Source organism: Culex quinquefasciatus, chromosome 1 (assembly GCF_015732765.1).
Source record: "Culex quinquefasciatus strain JHB chromosome 1, VPISU_Cqui_1.0_pri_paternal, whole genome shotgun sequence".
Taxonomy (NCBI): domain Eukaryota; kingdom Metazoa; phylum Arthropoda; class Insecta; order Diptera; family Culicidae; genus Culex; species Culex quinquefasciatus.
Window position 1 is genome coordinate 33,539,034 of NC_051861.1, and position 22,467 is coordinate 33,561,500.

The 22,467-nt window shown below is 39.4% G+C and overlaps 3 protein-coding genes across 4 annotated transcripts; 1 reads left to right on the forward strand and 2 right to left on the reverse strand.

Annotated features, from left to right (window-relative positions):
* Positions 1–3,450: 3,450 nt before the first annotated feature.
* LOC119765025 lies at positions 3,451–4,009 on the reverse strand. The gene is made up of 2 exons (XM_038248070.1): positions 3,840–4,009; positions 3,451–3,785 (listed from the first exon to the last, which is right to left on the reverse strand). Exons 1-2 carry the CDS (start codon positions 3,925–3,927, stop codon positions 3,496–3,498), a joined length of 378 nt encoding a protein of 125 aa, XP_038103998.1. The 5' UTR covers positions 3,928–4,009; the 3' UTR covers positions 3,451–3,495.
* A 59-nt stretch (positions 4,010–4,068) lies between these two features.
* On the forward strand, positions 4,069–4,872 carry LOC119765026. Its single transcript, XM_038248071.1, has 3 exons — positions 4,069–4,334; positions 4,392–4,531; positions 4,621–4,872. The coding sequence occupies exons 1-3, from the start codon at positions 4,238–4,240 to the stop codon at positions 4,741–4,743; spliced, it is 360 nt and encodes a 119-aa protein (XP_038103999.1). The 5' UTR covers positions 4,069–4,237; the 3' UTR covers positions 4,744–4,872.
* Positions 4,873–13,805: 8,933 nt separating this feature from the next.
* LOC119765193 lies at positions 13,806–14,394 on the reverse strand. 2 transcript variants are annotated; one of them, XM_038248583.1, is made up of 2 exons: positions 14,206–14,394; positions 13,806–14,121 (listed from the first exon to the last, which is right to left on the reverse strand). In XM_038248583.1, exons 1-2 carry the CDS (start codon positions 14,377–14,379, stop codon positions 13,840–13,842), a joined length of 456 nt encoding a protein of 151 aa, XP_038104511.1. In that variant the 5' UTR covers positions 14,380–14,394; the 3' UTR covers positions 13,806–13,839. The 2 variants fall into 2 exon arrangements, with proteins under 2 accessions (XP_038104511.1, XP_038104510.1); XM_038248582.1 differs by having other exon boundaries at positions 13,806–14,145.
* Between the last annotated feature and the right edge of the window lie 8,073 nt (positions 14,395–22,467).

A 22,467-nucleotide genomic window follows, 5' to 3' on the forward strand; every position in this document is an offset into this window, starting at 1 on the left:
AACAAAACGTGTTTGTTATTGTTTACATTGCGTGCTTTCGTTTTTGTTTATTCAAGGTCAAACATTGAAACGCGTTTTTCTCGGAACGTCGAAATGGCGGGTGCGACAAGATAGCATGACGACGTCGACTTGTTGTGTTTGACAGTTTGCCAAACTCGCAAAACAAGCCAAATGTGCAGGCTGGCTTTTCTGCAAACAAACAGGCAAACTGCCAAAAAAATTGTTTACTTGCGGTAGTCTAATACGTCCTTTAGCATTATTTATGCCATTGTCAACCTATCAAAAAGCCCAATAATCTTGGAATCTGGTCGCCATTTTGAAATAGGTCATTGGAAGCAGTGCGGGCATTAAACGTGTCTATACTTTTCATAATTTCGCTGCCGGCCAGCGGGTGTGGGACTTTGCACAAATTTGGTGTATTCGTCCTTTAAATTTTTGATTTTTTACCACGATTTAAAAAAAAATCAGAATTGTTTCTCAGCAGTGAATCACTTAAAATTCTTAAAAATGCTCTGTTTGATTGATGATTCTTCTTAAATCTTGTGTTTGGAATTCCTTCCAGAAGTAGCAGTTACCCGTTCAAGCTGTCTTCTCCAAAAAAAGCTATTTCCACCCTCCCCCGATATCACGTTCCGGCGATTTATTTTCTTTCAATTTTGGCCTTCCGGCCAAACAGTTTCCCAACAGGAAAACAATCTTTCTGAACCACACCTCCTCCCCCCGCACACACTATCGATACACAGGCACTGCACATCGAAGTTGGACTTTTCTGGACTGGGCTCTTCCCTGTCTGTACACGGCGTCCCAAGCGGTGGTGCTCGTAAATATGACCCAAATCGACTCCGGTGGATCGGTCCGACGTGTCCGGCCTTCGTGATGGCATAATTCATTCATGAATGGCCCCCCTCCGCCCAGGGCTGGGACATTCGAGTTATTTAGTTGGCATGTTTATTTCGCCAGCAATCTTTCGGCAAGAAATCATTTCCGGTGCGACCTACATCGTCGCCGTCGGTCCTCGATTTTAATGTGGGGAGGAAAGGATAACTCTGATGGAAATCACATAAGGCTCCGAAATGAGTTCAGAGCAATCGTCAAACTTCAAAAGGGTAATTAAAAACGGGTGTCTTTTCAACGCCTTTTCTTGTTCGCCTTTAATGAATTCGGAACTGTAGGCCCCGGAGGCGTTCTAATCTGGCCCTCATGACGAGTGCCAATTAGCTGCTAGGGTGGAAATTGGACGGAAAGATCGGGGGAAGCGCGTGTGTGTCCTCGGGAAAGAAATTAATTTATCATGTCAATGAGAGAAATGTTTGCGAATGATGTTTCAGTGGGAGTTCACTGTATAATTTAAGTTTTGTTTTTAATGGATTTTTTTTCGAAGATGTTAAATTTCTTCAAAAATGGTAGAAACTAATTTCAAGAGTTATTTGAAACCTCAGTTTTCATTTTCATTTCATCTCACACTACACTCTGCTTTGTCGTTTCTGCACACGATTTCACTCTCCTTCTTACTATAGTATAGTAAGTATAGTAAGTAGTAAGAAGGAGAGTGAAATCGTGTGCAGAAACGACAAAGCAGAGTGTAGTGTGAGATGAAATGAAAATGAAAACTGAGGTTTCAAATAACTCTTGAAATTAGTTTCTACCATTTTTGAAGAAATTTAACATCTTCGAAAAAAAATCCATTAAAAACAAAACTTAAATTATACAGTGAACTCCCACTGAAACATCATTCGTTTTCTAAAAATAGCGACGCCATCCCCCTATATATAGGGGGATGGCGTCGCTATTTTTAGACCTCGTCTTCCACTTTTCTCCTTCAAACCGACTACTTTATCGACTTCATTTTGCTGGGCGAGTATCAGTATTTTTCCACTCTTGCACTAAAAAAAAAACAGATGGCAGCACGATGTAACCCCAAGTAACATTTTAGGTTTTAAGTAGGCCATAAAAGCCTATTTAGGCCGTATCAGGGTTTTCAGAACCATGATAAAACCTGTAAGTTTAAAAATGTTACTAGGGACGCCACGTCCCTATTGTTGTTTTGCTGAGTGATCCGAACGTAGTTTTGTAGTTGTATGTTTGTGTGAGATAAAAATTTCCACCAAAATCTCACAAACACTCAGAAACACTCGTTCTCTTCCGATTTCCAGATTTCCTAAGTGCAACATTTTCGTTGGTGATTTTTCCAACTACACGGAGAAAAGAGTTCCCAAAATCGTGAACAAGCATTCATGAATTTGGGAACCACGAACAAAATGTTCAAATGCCACTTTACGTTTTTTTTTTCAAAAACGTACCATGGCAGTTGAACACTTTGTTCGTGGTTCCCAAATTCATGAACGCTTGTTCACTATTTTGGGAACTCTTTTTTCTCCGTGTAAGGTCTGCCTTTTTTTTGTAAGCCGAGAATAACTGACGTCAACGAAGGACAGCGTCTGCCAGCAAGGGAAATCGGATCGCCCAATCCGGAAGCAATGTGACGGAAACTTTCCTTTAATTTGACGCATGATGGACTAAAAATAGGTCAACTTTCCCTCTCACCTCCGGAATAAATTCATCGAAGGAGGGCAACTTCTATAAAAATAAGCTCAGTAGCAGGTGGTGGTGGCATACGGTGTGTTTATACAAGGGAAACTTTACCTTTTGCTCGGAAAAAGACGAAAATGTGGTAAAAGGATACACCGGAAATAGATTACCATTTGTGTCTTATCCCTCTCTCTCATCTGCTCCTGACGAGTGCGGTATGTTGATACATTATTAAAATCTGGTTTAGTTCGTAAAAGTTATCTTCCTGGAGATTGATTCTAGAGAGTTTCAGTGATTTCCGGCTCGACACTACAAACCGAACCTTTTAAGGCTGAAAAAGCAAAAAAAGACACCAAGTCATAAAAAAGCCGCAAACAAACCATGAAAAAAGTGGCAACGGTCAGCGTGTACGTGACAGGTATTTTGCATAAAATATTCACATTTCGATTACCGCGGTGCTTTCTTTGCCTCGGTCAGGGTCCACCACGTGATAAACGACACTACCATCTAATTGAGTTTGCCTACATTAGGGCGTTAACGCCTGGTCTGCGAGCTCCATCTAGTGACAAATTTCATCTGTGGTGATGCGTTCGGTTGATTGTTTGGTCTCTAATGAAAACTGGATCGATTTACGGTCACTTAAAGTGTCGTAATCACGGGGCTCTTAATTACCGCAATACTAAATCGCTGTAGAGCAACAAGCGTTTATGACTTTTTGATGTCCGGTATACGTAGGTGCAAACCACCAGTTGTCGTTTTCATTATCGAGAGAGATAGAGGATAATCCCAGTTAGAATCAGGCAAAGCTGTTCGATGCATCGTTAAAATTGATTTCCAGTTATAGAGCAGTAAACTCGAGTTTGCGGTAAACCGCGCCCCGGGATGTGACCGTCCTTGGCCAGGGGCCAGGAAAGACCGAGCTAATTTCCGACCGGTTTTATTCTTAGAACAGTCCTACACGACACACTAGTTTTCATCCTCCTGAAATAGTTGTCCGCTGATGCCGTACAGCTTACCGTCCAGCCACCACTCGGTCATTCCGTGGCGCAACGGGGTCATGTACAGGTGGGTGGAGTTCAGGAACATCTGGCCGAAATTGTTCGGGGCGTAGTCATCCGGCCGGGTGAACTCCATCACGGTCAGATGTTCCGGCCCGAACAGCGACGGTTCCACGCGGTAGTCGAACGTAAGCTGGATGGTCTGCGGAGTGGCGTAAGGGCCCGTCGAAAGGCGCCACGAGCGGAGAAGTTGGTCACCTGGGGAAGCGTTTTGGGATTACAGAGTTTAAGAATGGGTACTGATGAACTTACCCGGTAGACGGGTTCCGATTGTCAGATTGAACGCGTCTAGAACACCGCAAGACACCAGCAGTAGGGAAACCAGCAACGCGAGCTTCATCGTGACCGAACCTTGTAACGTGTCGTGGGTAACTGACTATGCCTCGATAAGATTCAAGTCTACTTTATCGACCTTATAAACAATTGAAACGGATGAGCCAGCATAAGCTATCTAATCACCTCTTTTGTCATCCGGTCCCGCCCGAAACAATCCAACTAATAATTTCTAAACATGCATTTTTCGGCAATGACACCTGCTACCGCGAATCACACAGGTATTTGGGACAATCGTATCTTATCTACACCTCGGTAGACGAGACTCGTCCCAAAATCCCAAATTCGTTCACCGACTCACTCGCCAATCAACCGCCATGAAGCTGCTACTGCCGTGTGCCGCCATCAACCTGACAGTCTGCGTGGCGCTCGTCAGCTGCGCCTGTTACCTGCGGCTGGGCGAACGGAAGCCGAGTAAGTTTTGGAGATTTCCTAAATTCCATCAAATTAAAAACAGACTTCCTCCTCCAGTTGATTTTTACATGCGTACGCTGCACGCGTCCCAGGGACCGGTGGAACCGGCGGAAAACCTCACCCTCCTGTTTGACTACGCCGGTGATCCGCTGTTCAACGAGGAGCTGACGTACATTGACGTGTACGGATCGGTTTCGGTGAGGAAGCGTTTTGTGATTGACGTGATTGACGGTAATCTTGATGGTTTACTTTTATTGTTTTTTTTTGTTTGCAATCGTCGACGCAGAGTTGCGTTTTCCATGTGTTCACCTTTAACAACAAAACCGTACGGGTGAGCCTTTCGAGCGAGGAACCGTTAAGGAGCTTGACCGGGAATATGACGATATACGGAATTCGGTGGGCGAATTGAAAGTGTTTTGCTACAAATAAATATTAAAATTGGTCATATACAATCTACTGTACAATACTAAATCCACTGAAGGCGGTTATTTTCTTTCACAGTTTTTTATGACATTCACTTTTAAAATCTATTATCAGTGTCGGGGGCCATCCACAAACCACGTGAAAACTTTTTTTGTAAATCAAAGGCAAACTTATGGGAAATTGGACGAGCTTTCCGGTAAAAATATTTACGAGACTGAAAAACCAAGTCTGTCATATAGAAAATGCCAAAAACCACCAAAAATCCCGTTTTTTCAACATTTTTATTTTTAAAACCGCTGTATCTTCCCAAGGATTGGACATAGGACAATGGTCAATATGGAGACATTTATGTAAAATTATCTGGGGAATCGATTCCCACTACCGGTTTTTAAAAATTTTGACGTTTAGACCACTTTTCAAAAAAAAAAAACAGTTTTAGTAAATGATTTTTGTATTTTTTTAGGAGAGGCATACCATCCTGCATTTTTCGTCAGTCTTTTGGTAACATCTTAGACTATTTCCTCAAAAATTTTGAGCGAAAAAAAATCGTGACATCACCTTCAAATTTAACTTTAAAAATTGAAAAATGACATAAAAGTGGCGTGTATTTTTGTTTCAGTGTATTTTTATCAGAAAGCCCGTCCAATTTCCTACAAGTTTGTCTTTGACCACTTTTTGATACGATGCAACGGCTTCGACATACAGTAATTTTTAAATTGCAAAATACTAAAATATTTAAATACCTTACGCCCTTCTCAAATGTTATTCTCGAGTACTATTGGCTCCATTTACACAAAAATGACTTATATAGGCCTAGGATAACATGTCTAAAAAGTTTCATTGAAATCGGAGAGGGTCGGGTACAAAAGTACCAGAAAAAATCCTGATTTGAGCTGGAATTGCTCTATAAGTGTTGGCATACGAAGGTAGCTTGACGGCAACAGTTCTTCAAAAAATTCAACTCTTTTCGTCACTCTTGCACGCCAACAGTCCTTTAGCACATCACGCAACAGGATGCGCCGAGAAGAATCCACAAACAACATTGAACCACTAGATTCATCAAACCGTTTCAGGGCTGTCTTCGTGCTGAGACCTGCAACAACCCACTCTCCCACAGATTGGATCCGCTCGAAAAACGTTTGATGAATTTCCCTCAAATATTTATTGGCGTCGTCAATTTTCGTTTCTGTACCTACCTAGTGGCCTCCTCCTCAGTTGGTCGTCGTAACGAGGTTCCGAAGCACGCGAGGGCGTAATCCTGGAGTGCCGCTCAAGTCAATACGTCAAACGACGACGACGACGACGACAACCGAGAAGCTTTGTTGTAGTGTTGAAGGAAAAGTCGACGGAAAAGCTTGCCGAAAGACAACCCCAATCGACGACTGGTGGAATGATGAATGCTGTCTTCACGATGATGTCGTGATTTGGGCGTCATCTTTTCAAGCTGTGGTGCACCATATCGAAGTGAAGCCAAATATTTCTACAGGAATGGCGGAGACTCTGACGGTACATTCAGTTTGGCTTAAAGTTCTACCAATATGTAGGCCGGTTACGAAACTATGGGAAAGTATGAACTGTATCAGGGGACGGAATGAAAGCGGATATGAAATTCTAATTGAACAAAGTTTGCAACCCTGTACTTTACTCTTATCAATCAAGCAGACATCTCCTGAATAGTGCAGGTGAAATTTGTAACCGGACTGGTGTAACAAATGCTCCCCACTTCATGAATTATGCATTTCGGGAGGGCTAAATTTCCGACAGGGAAGAGAAGTTGTACTCTCCAACTCTTATCGAGAAACAAGCCACTATGAATCGAGGACGGTGTAGAGACGAAGGCTCTTTACACAAGGACCACAACTGCAGACGAGACAGACGGGACGGCATTCCGGATGACTGACTAGCTTGGTCAGTTGGGTCTACCGATATCGGAACCCACCAGGGAGAAGGGAAGGTGGTTTATAGGTGGTGGTGAAGCAGGAAAATTGCAAAAATGATGAAAACTATTCCAAGTCATTTGCAGTCGTAGCATTCACCACATTCGCCATCAGCTCAGCAGGCAGGACGAGTTTGCTCATATGAAAATGATGATGTAATTGATGCATTTTCATTTCCACTCACACTAATACGACGCCCTTCGGACGCATTCGCCGGCAAATAACTCCATTTCCCATTCCTACTCCTGGTGGGACGATGATGGTGTGACCGAAGGTCTCCACCAGGGTAGGTAAACCATCACCATCGCACTATCATTGATGCATATTTCGGTGCGTTCCTCGTCTCTTAAAACTTCTCTTCTCTTTCGCAGCCGAGTGATGGTCGGCTTGCTGTCGCGAATATCGAAAGCCCATCACATCGACGAGAAATACCCTCTCGCTGGCTCCGATGGAACTATCGTTCCAACCGGAGAGACACGCACACGAAATTGCTGTATACATACACTGGAGCTCACGCACACAAATGAACTCATTTCTACAGGGCTTACGGGCGAGAGAATTTCACGATTGCTCTTTCTCTTGCTTTTTGAGCGAGGGGACTGGCTGTGTGAGAGATTTTTTTCCGTCTTACGCATCGGTATGTTCGTTGCTCGCTATTTCATCGGCGTCGTTTTCGCTTCGCTCTCTTGATGCAGTTTTGGGAGAACGCCGAAAATTTGATGATTTGAGCGAGGAACGATATCTAAAAGCCCTCGGCCATCGGCGAGGAAATGAGAAAATACCATCCCTGGTCTCCACCTTGAACCAGCACGAACACGATTTTCCACTTGGAAACGGAATCCAACTTTGCACACCCAACTTTTCTAACCGATATCTACCTGCAGGCGACAGGCGGTAATGTTTGCCTACCCAAAGGCGTTTAATTTTTGCTCCGTGCTTTTCTCAGACCGGTTCAAACTTTGCGGTCATAAGACCAGCTGGCTGTTTCCGACTTTTCCGACACGATCCCAAAATTCATCCATTAGGTGACACACATAACGGGTGACGACAATAATGTGCCAACCGGTGTCTGGGGGACGGTGTAATGGCTCACCCTGGGAACTGAGACTGCGAAGGTGGTCTCCGGTGAGATCGGGACCCCGCAGGGCGGGCGTAAATTGAATTTGAATGTAATTTGATTTGGGGTTTTTTGAGACTTGAGACTGAACGATGCTTTAAGAGTGATATGTGATGTGGTGTGGTTCTATTCTCGTAGGAAATGTTTTAGAATTCAACAAAATTAAAAATAAAAGGTAACAAGTAAAAAAAAATCAGAAAAAATAATTTTTGTTTTTTTTTTTTCTTAAATAGTATTTATGATTGCTCATCTTATAAAATTATTTAGAATAGTAAGAGTTACCCTTAAACACATGACGTTTTTGCTCCTAGACCTTATACCTTCTCAAAAACCGCGTCCAACTCCAAGCAAAACTTATTTGGGGATACCGTGGAGATTTTCCCTTGTCCTCTTAAAAAGTGGAACATCAACACTTTCCGTTTTCCAAATCCTTTTCCATGTCTCTGGTGCGGTGGGGATGGGAGCGGCCAGCAATGAGGTGCAAAAATTGGCCAAAGAGATTTCAGGTCAGAACGCGTTTCATACTGGTAAGAGCTCGACTACCGTTAACATTTGTAATAATAACTCGTGACTCCAGCAACCGAATTCAACCAAAGTCAAAGTCAAACTTTAAAAGTGACGAACAGTCACTTTTTACACGGCGCTCACGCACACTATCAAAACAAACGTTTGATAGTGTGTGTGAACTCCGTGTAAAAGAGGTGTCAAACTAAAAAGTGACCCCGTTCGTTTGACAACAGTGACACCAACCATCGGGGTTTGCACGGAAAGAAGGTTTATCGTGAATGTTGCTAAATTTTGGTTAAAAATCCAAAAAAAATTGGCTGTTTTTTCAACGACCATTTTTTTTACCTGGAAATCCTAAAAAAATCCTGGATTTGACAGCTGGATCCAGGTCCTAAAAATGATAAATCTAGCTAATTTTTTAGTAAATTTTACTAACTTACAAGCTGGAAAAATGCTGTCAGTCTCAAAAGCTGTATGTTTTGAGACGGTCTGTTAGCTATTTTAGCTAGGTTTTATGGTATTCTAGGAAGTTTTATAGTGAGCCCAGCGAGTTTTTAGGCTGTTTCAACTAGTTTTTTTGGAATCATTCTCAAAATTTTCCATTGATAGCTGCGAAGCCAGGTATTTTCACACATCTTTTTAGCTAGTTTAGCTAACTTTGCCACTATTCTTGGTAGGTGTTTTGGTTGGAATAGCTAATTTTTCCACTATTTCTACAAGTTTTCTTTCAAAAGCCTCCGTTGCTGCCTGCAAAGCACGCATTATTCAGCCAGCCTTTTGGCTGATTTAGCTCGTTTCTTTTTTGTTCTTGCTTCGTTTTTCGGTAAGTCCAGCTAATTTTTCGACTGTTTTAACTGGTAATTTCGAAATCTTGTTTAAAAAATCTTTGCTGCCTGTACAGTTGTTTTTTTTTTTATTTTCATAAAGACTTTTTGCTGGTGTAGGATGATTTTCCGCTATTCTTGGTACGTTTTTTGGTAGTCCAGCAAGTTTTTTGGATGTTTCAATAGATTCCAGGATTTTCAAACTATGTTATAGTTGAACATCCCAATTGTACGGCTTTGTTGCGACATTCAATTGACAAAAACAAAATAAAAAAACAAAATAAAAAAAATGAAATACAAAAATACAAAAGAAAAACACGAAAACCTTACAACAAGTTATTTTGGTTAAATTATAGTAAATTGAAGTCCCTGGGCTTTGCCATAATGAGTGTCATAGGTTTGATGCTTGTTTGGCAAAGAGTATGATTTGATTCGATGTGGAATTAAAATCGAAGTGTTCAGTATATTGCTGAAGCTTCCATTTTTACACATGGACACCACTTCATGCTGCGAGAACCCACTTTGGCGTAGTCTCAGGGCTTAATCGATGGCCGGTAAGCTGTCATCGAGACAAGGAGGTTCTCTGATAGTGGAAATATCACATTTGTACAATGAACCGCTACATATGTGATTTTTCCTATCTTAATGTGGGTGTCAGGTTAGGATGCGGGTTTAAAAAATAGTGTTTGTAGAATTTAGGATTTTAACTATAAATATCAACTTTTTATACTTTGCCTTTAGTTATTTAGGGACAAAATTAGTAACAGTGAATTTAGTAATTCTATCAGAATCGGTGATTTTCATTCAAGTAGCATAAAAACCATTCTGATTTGTCAAAATTTCCATAGAGTCTCGATCAATCAATAGTGAAATGATATCGGACTAAATTCGTTGATCTGTTGAACTAACGGTTGTCGGATTATGATTGTATCGACCATTGTTGCGAATCGAGGATCTACTGGAATTCTGACGAACAAATGGTCGTCTCTTTTTCAATTCACGACTTGTAAAATATCAACTGTTATTTTTTTTTGTTTTTTTAAAAGAAGCCAGACAGGTTTTAAAAGAAACGTTTTTTTTTGGTTAATAATTAAAATGTCGGGGATTTGAGATAAGAGTAGCTTTCGGATAGGTTGCTTTAAATCTTGTATTCAATTCAAGTTAGGTAGTTATCCGCAAATGAATATTTGGACTTATATGAATAATTGAACATTTTGGACTTATGAATAACACCCAACTGTGCATTTATTCTAGAGTCAGATCCATACAGCGTCAGTGTTTATTTGGTCGAAGTGTACTAATTCATTGGCAGATCTGGTTCTAGTTGTAATGTACGACAAGACTACTGACGGACGTGACAGGACGAGGGCCCAGTTTAGAGGTTTCGACATCAACGATGTGCGGCTGGATCACCCTCCCAAAAAAAAAAAAAAAAATTATAGTAAATTGAAGTTTTATTTTAACTACGTTTTTCATTTAACAAAATTTAAATATAACATCAAATTACTTTTATTTAAACTTAGTTTAACTTTATTTATCCTTATTTAACTTAATTTAATTTAATTTAGCTTAATTTTACTTAATTTTACTAAATTTTACTTGATTTTACTTAATATTAATTAATTTTACTTAATTTAACTTAATTTTACTTAATTTTAAATAATTTTACTTAATTATACTTAGTTTTACTTAATTTTACTTAATTTAACTTAATTTTACTTAATTTTACTTAATTTTACTTAATTTTTCTTAATTTTACTTAATTTTACTTAATTTTACTTAATTTCGCTTAATTTTACTTAATTTTACTTAATTTTACTTAATTTTACTTAAATTTACTTAATTTTACTAAATTTTACTAAATTTTACCGAATTTTACCTATTTTTACTTATTTTTACCTAATTTTACTTAATTTTACTTAATTTTACTTAATTTCACTTAATTTTACTTAATTTTACTTAATATTACTTAATTTTATTTAATTTTACTTAATTTTACTTAATTTTACTTAATATTACTTAATTTTACTTAATTTTACTAAATTTAACTTTACACAAGTTAATTTAACTAAATTTGAGCAAATTCAACTAAATTACACTAAAAGTACCTATTTTCAACTAAATTTATCTGAATTTAACTAAATTTTGCTTAAGTTAACTTATTTTTATAAACTCTTCTTTATTTAACTAAAATTAACTAATTTAATAAAACTTAAATTGATTAAACTTAATTTCACTTAATTTAACTTAATTGAACTTCATTTAACTTCATTTCTATCAATATTTAACACTATTTTTGATGTGCTTAAAAGGCGTTAGGTGCCCTATTTGTTCGGATTTGTCAAACATCGGCCAATCTATGTCTAGACATTCTGTACCAGCCGATGTCCATATAAAAAAGTAGAGTGTGGACAATTGCCAGTCTCCCCTTTCCCCTGCCAAAGTGTTCACGTGGTTTAGGGATGCCCCCTCTTTATGTTAAGTACATGTTTTTACCTACGCATCCTCCAAACAGTAACGAGAGGCTCAACTTCTAACCACTTTCCCTCAACACAAAAAACTTCTCACCTTATCAACTGAAACATTCCTTCAGGTGCCGATCCGCAGAAAATCATCCTGGCTTTTAATTTATTCACTCACACACACAACACATTCTATCACCTTTTGCACTTGCACTTGTACTCAAACAACACACATAATGATTAAAAAAAAACTTCGCGAACTGAGCGGCTCAAACAGGATCGAACACGACACAGGACGTTGCTTTGTTTTGTTCTCGAACTGATGATCTGTCAAAAATCCATGCTGCCGGTTCAGCTAGTTTTTTCGGTAATTGTACGCAAAATTGTGCTGAAACACCATTATTTTTGTTAAAATCTCTCCTGTCATTTTGGTTTGGGCTGTCAGTTTTGGAAAGCAAATCAGCAATCAGGGTTAGCTATTTCACCAATCCCAGATTGGTAAATTTAGCAGAAATTTTAGCTGATTCAACCAAAAAAAATCACTGTTTCACCAATTCGAAGCCAGCTAATTTGAATTGTTAAATTTTAGATGGAACTCCTTTCCGTGTGAGTGTTTAACATTAGATTTAAATTTATTTTTCAAGCGAAGCAGCATGGTGTGGCTAGAGCAAGTTATTATAAACCCGAGATACCCCATCGGAGATTTATACGTAAAAAGTTGTGTTTTACCAGCTTGTTTCAGAATCTTTGACGTTTGAGTTCTGGGACCATGTTTGTCACTCAAAAATCATGGTTGTGTCAAAATTGGAATATCTTTTGACAATCATGACGGATTTAGAAAGTTAGAAAAGGGTTTTAAAGGTAAAAGATTTCTCTACAAATCTGTAAGATCGATCCACCTCTAAGGCCAGGTCAGTTGAAAATCCGTACCAGAAATCAAAAACCTTAAATAAAAAACGCAATTTTCACAGATAGAACATTTCGATTCATACAGATTCTGAATCAGGCTGGTTCTAGTGGCATTAGTTCTACTCCTGATTATCATAAGATCTTAAGACGATATCTAGAGTTTTTTTTTATGTAACCTATAAAATTGAAATACAATAGCTTATAGGAAGCCTATTTAAAAAAAAACTCTAGATATTAACTTTAATATCCCTGTAAGTGCTCAGGATTACAGCCTGATTACCTTAGCCGTGTGTAAAACTTCACATTCACTTCCCGTAACTGCATCCACGCTCGACAGTTCCCATGGAAACATCAAGCCCCATCAAGCGGATTATCTCCCGCATTCAACAATCAATTTCCGACGCAGGAAGTCTACAAAGTAGACCTAGATGGTGCTGCAATCGTTACATACCACGGAATCGGATTACCGAAATGGCGTAAAACGCTCCCTCGCTCGGAATTAATCCAACATCCCGAAAGCCTACATTGCGGCGTTATCGCCGAGGGGGCGATTTTTCTCGCGTAAACAATAGCCTCGAGGGAGGAGGAGGCAGCTCACACACACACAAACAGACAAGCCAGCTTACACGTGTCAAACGCTCGCCTTTCGCGTTCCCTGGAGCCACTCGTCAACGCCGCGCCGGTTTGCCTATCTTCGGGGGTGAAGTGAAGTGCGCCCTCTCTGGTGGGATTAATTTGCACAAATTCCGATTGTCTCTGTACTTTTGGGTGGTGTGTGGGGGGTTTGAATGCAGTTATACAACTTGGTGGAGAAACATGAAAATGTCATCTTGTGTTGAGGCTGAGGGTGGTGTTGGTGGTTGCATACCGGCAGGCGCTTTCGCAGTCGATGCAGTGCGCCGCGCCTGTGATTATGCAACGGATGCATTGTGGGGAGGCTCTCGAGGGAGTTCGTGCCGTACCAGACCGGAATGATGGTAGAGAGGATGCGGAAGTGGGTGTTGGAATGAAAAGATCGTGTCGGAATGTTTGTGTGTGTGCGTTGAGTGGGTGGCAAGGCAATCATTACACCGGCGGCTGCTGTCGCATTTGCACAATGGTTTTTGAAATGCAAGAGCTGACTTTAGGGGGAGCAGAGAGGGGATTGGGACAATTTGAAGGCTGTCATGACGAATGCGGTTGTGATAATGAAGTAACTGCATTTGATTGCATAATTCAAACGGGAATTGCAAGGTGACGAGGGAAATGTTCAAGATGACGTTGTTACCGGAAGGAAGTTTAATTGCTACTGATTTAGAGTTGATATTATTCATTGTATTCAAGCTTTTAATCGGATGTCGTAGTACCACCCACTGCCATTTTCGAAGAAGACATGCCATTAGCTAACATGTCACCAGAAGTAGTTGTTTCCTCGATTTGCTCCATCATTTCAGCCAATTTGGCGGACACAATCTCTCTAAACGATCCGAATGAAGGTGCTGCTGTTGTTGTACGCCAGTAATAATCCGTAGTACGAAATGATGTTGTGCCTTCTGACTCGTCAAATTGCGACTCATAACTCCTGTTGACATCGCTGAAGCAGAAGGCACACACCCCGAGGCAGCAGAACTTTTGCGTGATTCCATGCGAAAGCTGCAAAGTCCCCAGTAACTGAACTTCAACCCAAGTAACTTCAAATCCAAAACCTCCTACCTGATTATCCCAGCTGCAGTACGAATCCAGCAGCGCTTGTGGCCCGACGGCGAAATAGTCGCAATGCCTGCCGGTCAAAACCTCCTCAAAGCCCAGCTCGCACCGGCTTGACGTCGCCGGAAGTCCCTCAATCAACTTGACAAATAGAACAAACGCCCAAATCGACCTCATCATGTTTACTCGCTGGAACTCTCGACTTGAGCACTAGCACAACCGACCCTATTTATACCTACCCCTCCAGAAGCAGCAGCAAGGCTCTAAAACTTGGAATCGTTCTGTTTAATTTTACGACCCGTCCGTCGTCGAGAAAGTATTAGCATTGGAAATTTAATCTTGTTCCGAGAAGTGTCACCAGTCGGCGACACCTGCTCGTCCCAAAGATAGGAGGTAGGAATACGTGTCGTCGTCGTTGGGTGGGAAATGTAAAACAGGTTGCTGAATTTTAAGCAGATCATCATCCCGGAATGGATCTCTCCGCCGGATGTGTCACCTTGCTCAGGTGATAAGAAAAGTTTTTATTTTATTTTCCTGGCTGGGGTTTGGGGTTTTCTGGCAAATAAAAGTATTCTTTTATTATACATGCAATTCTGAGGAAAATGTGGGACGGTCTTGTGTAGTTTAATAATTTGACAGAAAACAGTAAATTGTATGAGTAGATTACAGTTTCGTCAATAGGGACGTGGCGTTACATCGTGCTGCCATCTGGTTTTTCTAAGTGCAAGAGTGGAAAAGTGCTGAGTCATCATCTAAAAATAGACGGCGTCCTATCTCGCCCAGCAAAATGAAGTCGATAAAGTAGTCGGTTTCGATTAGAAAAAGTGAAAAACGCGGTCTAAAAATAGCGGAGATGGCGACCCTATTATTCATAACTTAGGTTATTTTTCCTCAAAAAGAATTAACTTTTAGAAAGTTTTATCCAGCTAGATATTGTAGGACCCGCGTATTCTCAAACCATGTGCCGTGGTCGTGGTGTAGGGGTAAGCGTGGTTGTCTCTCACCCAGTCGGCTTGGGTTCGATCCCAGACGGTCCCGGTGGCATTTTTCGAGACGAGATTTGTCTGACCACGCTAGGGCGTCCAATTTTCCCGGGTGTTAAATTTCCCGGGAAACGGGAAAAATATTTTTGGAATTTTTGAAACAGTTATAAAATGTATGTTTTCATTATATTTGTGATTTTTTTAAAGCTTACTATAATAGAATTAGCTCAATAATATTATTTGGTGATAATCTACATTTCAATCTTAACTAGAACGACAGTTTTTAAATAACTTAAAATAAATTAAAAATTGATCTGTTTTGTTCTGAACTACAATTTTGTATCCAGTGAGATAATTTTAATAAGTATTTTTAATAAGTATTTTATAAATAGACTTATCTATATATATAAAAAATTTCGACGGTTTTGTTCGAACGCGAATCAGTTCAGTACGGCGCGTCGGATCGAGGTGCTCTTTGTTGCGTTGGGTTCGTATAAGTCCAAGGAAGGTTCTTACTCTAAAAAATGACAACTTTGGCCACTCTGGAACCGATTCCGGAAAATCTGCAGATTTTATGGGAAAAGTTGCGTAAAATCAAATGTTGATCACAGGAGGCTGAATATGCGAAAAAAAACGAAACTATTGGCACTACGCCCCCCGGGGCATGGCCTTCCTCTAACGTGGGATTTCTGCTCCAGCGCCTCTCACGAGACAGGAGAAACTGCAAACAAGCTGAAAACGTCAAGAAAGCAAAAAGGGCAGGACAAAGTTTGCCGGGAAAAGCTTGTTATGTATATATTTTTAACTGACTAGAAAAACTTGAAAAATTTCTTTAAAAATGTCAAAAAACAAGAAGCGAAAAAATAAAATAAAATATTATCAGTCAACGTAATATTTCAAATTATTTTTGGATTTAATGTATCATATAAAACATATTCTACAAATAATCTATAACATAATATGGTCTACTATGAAAATCGGGACTACAGTCTGAATAGGTACAGGAGATTTTAAAGCAATAAATTTCGAAATTGGTATACTAATTGTTTTGTTCTGTTCCTGTTTTCACCAAAGTCGTTAAAAACATTATGCAAAAAATGGCTTAAATATCTGTCTAGATTCATTATAATTGTCTTGATTTGACCAAGTTTCTATTGATTGATATAAAATAATTTAATGTGACATATTTTTTAACAAATTCAAAACCATAAATACCCAGTCTTTTAAATATGTAAAATAAATTGATAAGCCAAATTAATTAATTGATGTCTAGAGTTTTTTTAAGGTCCTATTAACAAAATATTTTGAGGTTTGCTTTTTGGGTGTTGAAACCGCCTTGAGTTAAAGATATTGAAAACAACCAAAAAACCAAATTTTATAAATTTAGTTCATAAGACCTTTAAAAACCAAGATAAAAACCGAAATTAAAATTTAAATAATTAAAAATTGTTCTTTACGAATTATTCACCTTGTCATTTATTTTCACAACCAAATCAAAGGTTTAAAAAGAGTTTTGCAATTGCCTCAACAATCAAGCCTTCGGACACTTAGTTTTGAGTAGGAATCTCGCAATCGAGAACGCCAAGGCAATGCTGTAGAGCGAATTTGTGTTAGCAAAAACTAGATCGGTATCCATCGTAGCCGAAAGTAGCAAAGATTTTTACAAAAAAAATCATAATACAAACAACATTTTTTTATGTTGTGTACAGTATAGCGTATTTTACAAACAGTATTTTTAATGATAATTTGCAAAAATTAAGCAAATTTTTGCATGATTTTTCAAATAATAAAAACATGCTATACCGTATTGTAAAGGACCTATTAGAAAATGGCAAACAAACTCGCTCTTTTTTGTGTTTGTCAGTTTCCGGCTAACTCGCAAACAAAGTCATATGTATGCAGACTGACGTTTCTGCAAACAAATGCAGGCAAAAAACAGAGCAGACAAAAAGTTTGTTTGTTTGTTTGCCGTAGTCTAATAGCTTCTTAAGAATTTGGGAAAGTAAATGTTGGACTCGGTCTAACCTAGAGGTTAGGCCGTTAGCTCAATCCAGGTCCTGGTAGGCATTTGGACTCACAATCCAAAGGTCGTCAGTTCGAATCCCGGGGTGGATGGAACCTAAGGTGTAAAAAGAGGTTTGCAATTGCCTTAACAATCAAGTCTCCACGCTATAAGTACAAAAAAACGAAACTATTGGCACTACGCCCCCCGGGGCATGGCCTTCCTCTAACGTGGGATTTCTGCTCCAGCGCCTCTGACGAGACAGGAGAAACCGGGACCGACGTTTTACTTCACCATCCGATAGAAGCTCAGTGGATAAGGCGGGAATCGAACCCGCGTCTCATAGCATCATCGGGATCGGCAGCCGAAGCCGCTACCCCTGCGCCACGAGACCCACGTACAAACAACACCAAATCAAGCCTGCTTCGGTGGAATCGCTGGCGGCGGTCCAAAGGTCCGTCAGTTCTAACCCCTTGTTCTCCCCATTCAAGCCTTTGGACTCCTAGGTTCGAGCAGAAACTTGCAATAGGGACGAGGCGTTACATCGTGCTGCCATCTGGTTTCTTTAAGTTCAAGAGTGGAAAAGTGCTGAGTCATCGTCTAAAAATAGACGGCGTCCTATTTCGCCCAGCAAAATGAAGTCGATAAAGTAGTCGGTTTCGATGAGAAAAAGTGGAAAACGTGGTCTAAAAATAGCGACGCCATCCCCCTATAGAGACCACAAAAGACCTGGGGGTCGTTAAAGTGGATGGTTTGATTTTTTTGACAATTTTTTATAGTCATTTTAAACCTGATTTATTATTCAATATCGGAAAACGTTAGATTTTTTAAAATTAGTATTTATACTTGACAAAATCCGAAGAATGAATGCCGAGCTATCCTCTTTTTTTACTTTTTATATAATTTGCGTTGTTGGCTTGCAGATATGTTTCCTCAAACAAAATCCCAACGTTAATCCTTTTCCTCGAAAAAAAACCAACTTTTCCGTCTCATTTTTTGTTAAAACCTCGTTGCAATCGCACCCAAATCAACTTTACCGCGCACAGATGAAAGACTCCATTATTTCCATCTTTGCGAGCTCACTGGAGCAAGCAAAATCCGTTCAAATTTCGCATCGAACAAAAAAGAAGAGTCCAAGCCTCTTATAAGAGGATTTACCAGCTCCCCCGGTTCGTTTGAAACCACCGAATTTTGACACTTCTGGTGTGCGCGATGTTTTTTCTTGCTTTTTGCAGACGTCTCAGACGATGAAATTGCTCCCATATCGATTGCAAATCTTCCAGAGTTCATTTTCAACCGGTTTCAAGATGGGGGGTTTGTAGGTGGTGATAGAATAAAGTAATTCTAGGTGGAGAAATTAAATTTTGAAGTTCTTTTCTAGCGGGCTCAAGAAAGTACATTTCTAGGTGGTAACAATTTTTAGAAAAATTACCATCTGTTGAACGAGCAGTACAGTTCGTGTGCACTTCAACGAAGGAGTTGACTGATTTCGACAGCAATTGAACCTGCCAATCTATCGCCTTGGCGATAAGCTCCTTCTTAAAAAAAAGTGCCACCTCCATTTTCATATCGGTAAAGATCAGGACCGGAAAAAGTAGCTTTTGTCACAAACTGTGGGGACCCCCGTCTGGATTATATCTCGGTCTCAAAAGACGACACTTTGGGAGGTTTGAGAGGGGGGTACACGGAAAGGAAACAGGTTGTAATGGTGTTTCTTCCTTCCTACTTTCACAGTCGAATTTTTGCCAGGACGACGACGACGACCAAGATCAAAATTGGCTCGGAGGCGTTTTTCTTCTTGTCACTGATGATGATGCCTGCAGGCACGGGCCCCTTCCCGGAACAGGTGCGTCGTCGTTGGCTTGTGGGTTGTAGGTAGGTCGTACAGCCAACAGGGGTAACGAGAGACGTGACTTGAGAGATTCCGAGCTAGAGATAGTTCAAGTTGTCACCGGTAGCCACTTTGGGTGATTGTCGCTAAAAAGTGGGGGCGCGCTTTTTTTGTGGCACTTTTGCACGTAGTTTTGGACTGACCTTTGAAATTTGTGGTTTCTCTTTTTATGGTTTTGAGTTCATTTGATTTTGATTTTTTTTATTCAAAGTTGCATTTTTGCAGGGCTGCGGAGTTGGGTCATATTTCAAACGACTCCGACTCCGGCTTTCTCAGATTAGCTGACTCCGACTCCGACTCCGGCTCCGGCTTTGAACAAATTGTTGGCTCCGACTCCGACTCCGGCCCACCAACTCTAGCCGACTCCGACTCCGACTCCACATCTTTTAAATGTTTCAAAAGTTAGTTAACTATTATTGGTTAATTATTTTTAAAACATTGATAAATAGGATTATTTAAATACTCTCTAAGCGTCATGTTTTTCTCAAGAAAAATAAGTTAAGTAAAAGTAAAGTAAAGCAAATAAACGGAAAAAAAGTTTCTAGGTTACAAGTTTTATACGTTATGGAAACAGAAATAAAAAAATATCTTCAGTTTTAGAGGCATTTTGAGAATAACAGTTTTGTAAGTAAATTTGGATTTATTGCTTAACCTCAAATTTGAAAATATTTTTTTCAAAGCTAATAAATTTAAATATTAAATTGTTATTTTTAAATGAATAACTAAAAAAAAACCTGGCCTTAATGATATATTGAACATTAAAATTCAATTTCCTCACTTTCAGGCTGACATTTGTAAGAAGCACAGTGACAGGCATCTTGTTTTTTAAATGGCAATTTTAAACGAAACATTTTTTTATTATTGCAAATCAATGTATCTAAACAATTTCTTCGTGGAAAGGACACTTAAGATGTCCTTTTCAAATATCTGTGATATGGAAAATATTTTAACCTGGAAATTTTAAATTTATTTTAATTTTAAAATTTTATATACTTTAAAAGGGAGGTGCATGATACTTCGTGAATCTTTACCTAAAACGAATCTTTATGAATGATCTTTCGCCTCCATCAAAATATATGAGCAAACTTAAAATATAATAAAAAACAAATATCCACAAGTAAAATATTTTCTAGGTCACAAATATTTCATTTTTAAGGTACATTGATTTGCTTATATAGGCGTGAGACATACAGTATAAGAAAATTCGTACCAGTTGATAATATTTTGATTCTGTTTTTTATTTATAATATTTGAAAAATAAATTCAATTCCTATATTTTGTTCTATACATTTTTCTATACATATTTTTTCTTGAATTTAAGATAACTCCGGCTCCGGCTCCGACTCCGACTCCGGGTTATCAGAAATCTTCGGCTCCGACTCCGACTCCGACTCCAGCTCATAAAATTTAGCCGACTCCGGTTCCGACTCCGTCTCCAGCTGTTCGAGTTTTGACGACTCCGACTCCGACTCCGACTCCAGGTCTCCAAAAAGACTCGACTCCACCGACTCTGGCTCCGACTCCGACTCCACAGCCCTGCATTTTTGTTTGTCGAAGAGTCGTCTTTAGACAATGCTATTCAACACTTTGACCAATAACTTGTGTATGCAGCAGCGTATAGATGTATTGGTGTTCACTGCAGATCGCTGTCAAGTTTACCCACGTGCAATTGCAATACTATTGAGCATTGAGTTTAAAGATTGGAATGAAAATTTATGCAGCATTTATTTCCCGAGGGTGTAATTCAGAAAACTTATTATTGGAATAATTATGAACTTGTTTAAGAAGCTTTTCCGACTTTTCATTAATTCGATTACGAGTTTTTTTTGTTGACAATACAATTCAACTACCGAATAAAAAGGAGCCTACGAACGTCACGATTTCGGCCTTCCACGGAATGCGTGGGTGCGTTCGCACCTAAAAAGGGTACATACAACAGTCAAATCTAAGGGCAAACAAATATTAGAAAACGTCTACAAGAGACGTTTTTCCGCGCGATTTTTATTTTATTTTCTTCTACCAAAGACGGTGTTGTTTGCGCTGCGTTGGCGTAAAATTCTTCATCATTTTGCTGTTCTGGCTTTTGTCATAGAATAAAATAAGCTTCAGCTGAAATGTAGAAGATCAAAAGATGCCAAAAAGAGGTTCTCTGGAATCAATGCTATTTATTTTGTTTTGCAAAGATTGCCAGTTTCTGTGACGCAACCTTTATGAAACAAAAATGCTGCTCAATGCAACAAGCATGTTGCATTGCAGTTGCAGAAATAGTTTAAAACATATTTTAAAGTTAAAATAACGCACACTTACATAACTCTTGAAAAAATCTTGTTTCACAAACGTTAGGTTGCCATACATTTTCGAGTTAGTATACACAGCGAAAAATCCGATAGTAAAATCGCATGCAAAAGCATGCACATAACCTTCGTCAAAAATACACTTATTTTTACACACTGCATGTACAACGTTTGTAAACACAAAAAAAAGTTGCAACCGACGAGATTCAAACCCAAAACCAACAGTGAGGGCTGGCGCCTTAGCCCGCTCGGCCATAAGACCGATGGAGAACGGAAAGGATAAACGCATGTATGAGGTTGACATTTCGGTCAAGTAGGTTTCCCATACCGATGGGCTACATATTTCAGGGTTGTCTAGGAATTGATAATGCGAGAAAAACCAATTCCACCTAAAACCAGATTCTCAACACCATGACAGACGACAAGAATAAGGGATATGGAAGACGGCAATAGAGGATGATTGACTTTTTTTAAGAAGGTAGGGGAAAATCTCCTGTTGATTCTTCGTGTATTCTTTTGACAAATTTCTATTTTTTCTGAACTTTTATTGGATGAGTTCTATAAGTCTCCCAGGTTATTTTAAAGTGGTAATGTACAATTTACAATGATTTCAAATGCGCCAGCAAGTTATGCAAATCTTGTATAATACTGAAATTCAACTTGCATTCACTCTTTTATACTCTTCAGATTCTTGTATTCAACTATGCCAGTCCTTGCTAAGGTCACTTAGCTCCACGGTCAAGTGGATAACAATTTCGTTTGCCAATCCAAGGGACGAGAATCGAACCCCGCCGTGAACATCGCAACCATTATTCCGCCAAGATTGTTTCATCCTTCTTTGAAACAAATTCGCATTCTCGTGAAACTGAAATGCTATTTGATCATCATCATTTATGTAACTTTTGGTGAAACAACTGTTAAACAACAGTACAACTTGTTTAGGATTTGAGTTGATAAACGGCGTCATTCCTGAACATCTCCTTTTTAAAGAAAAATACGCGATTCTCGCGTTCCTCCTCGTTAACTGAACAGTGTATCCATTCCACTTGTCTGTCTAGTATCTGTGTCCTACCAGTCGAACACATACACCCAAGTACT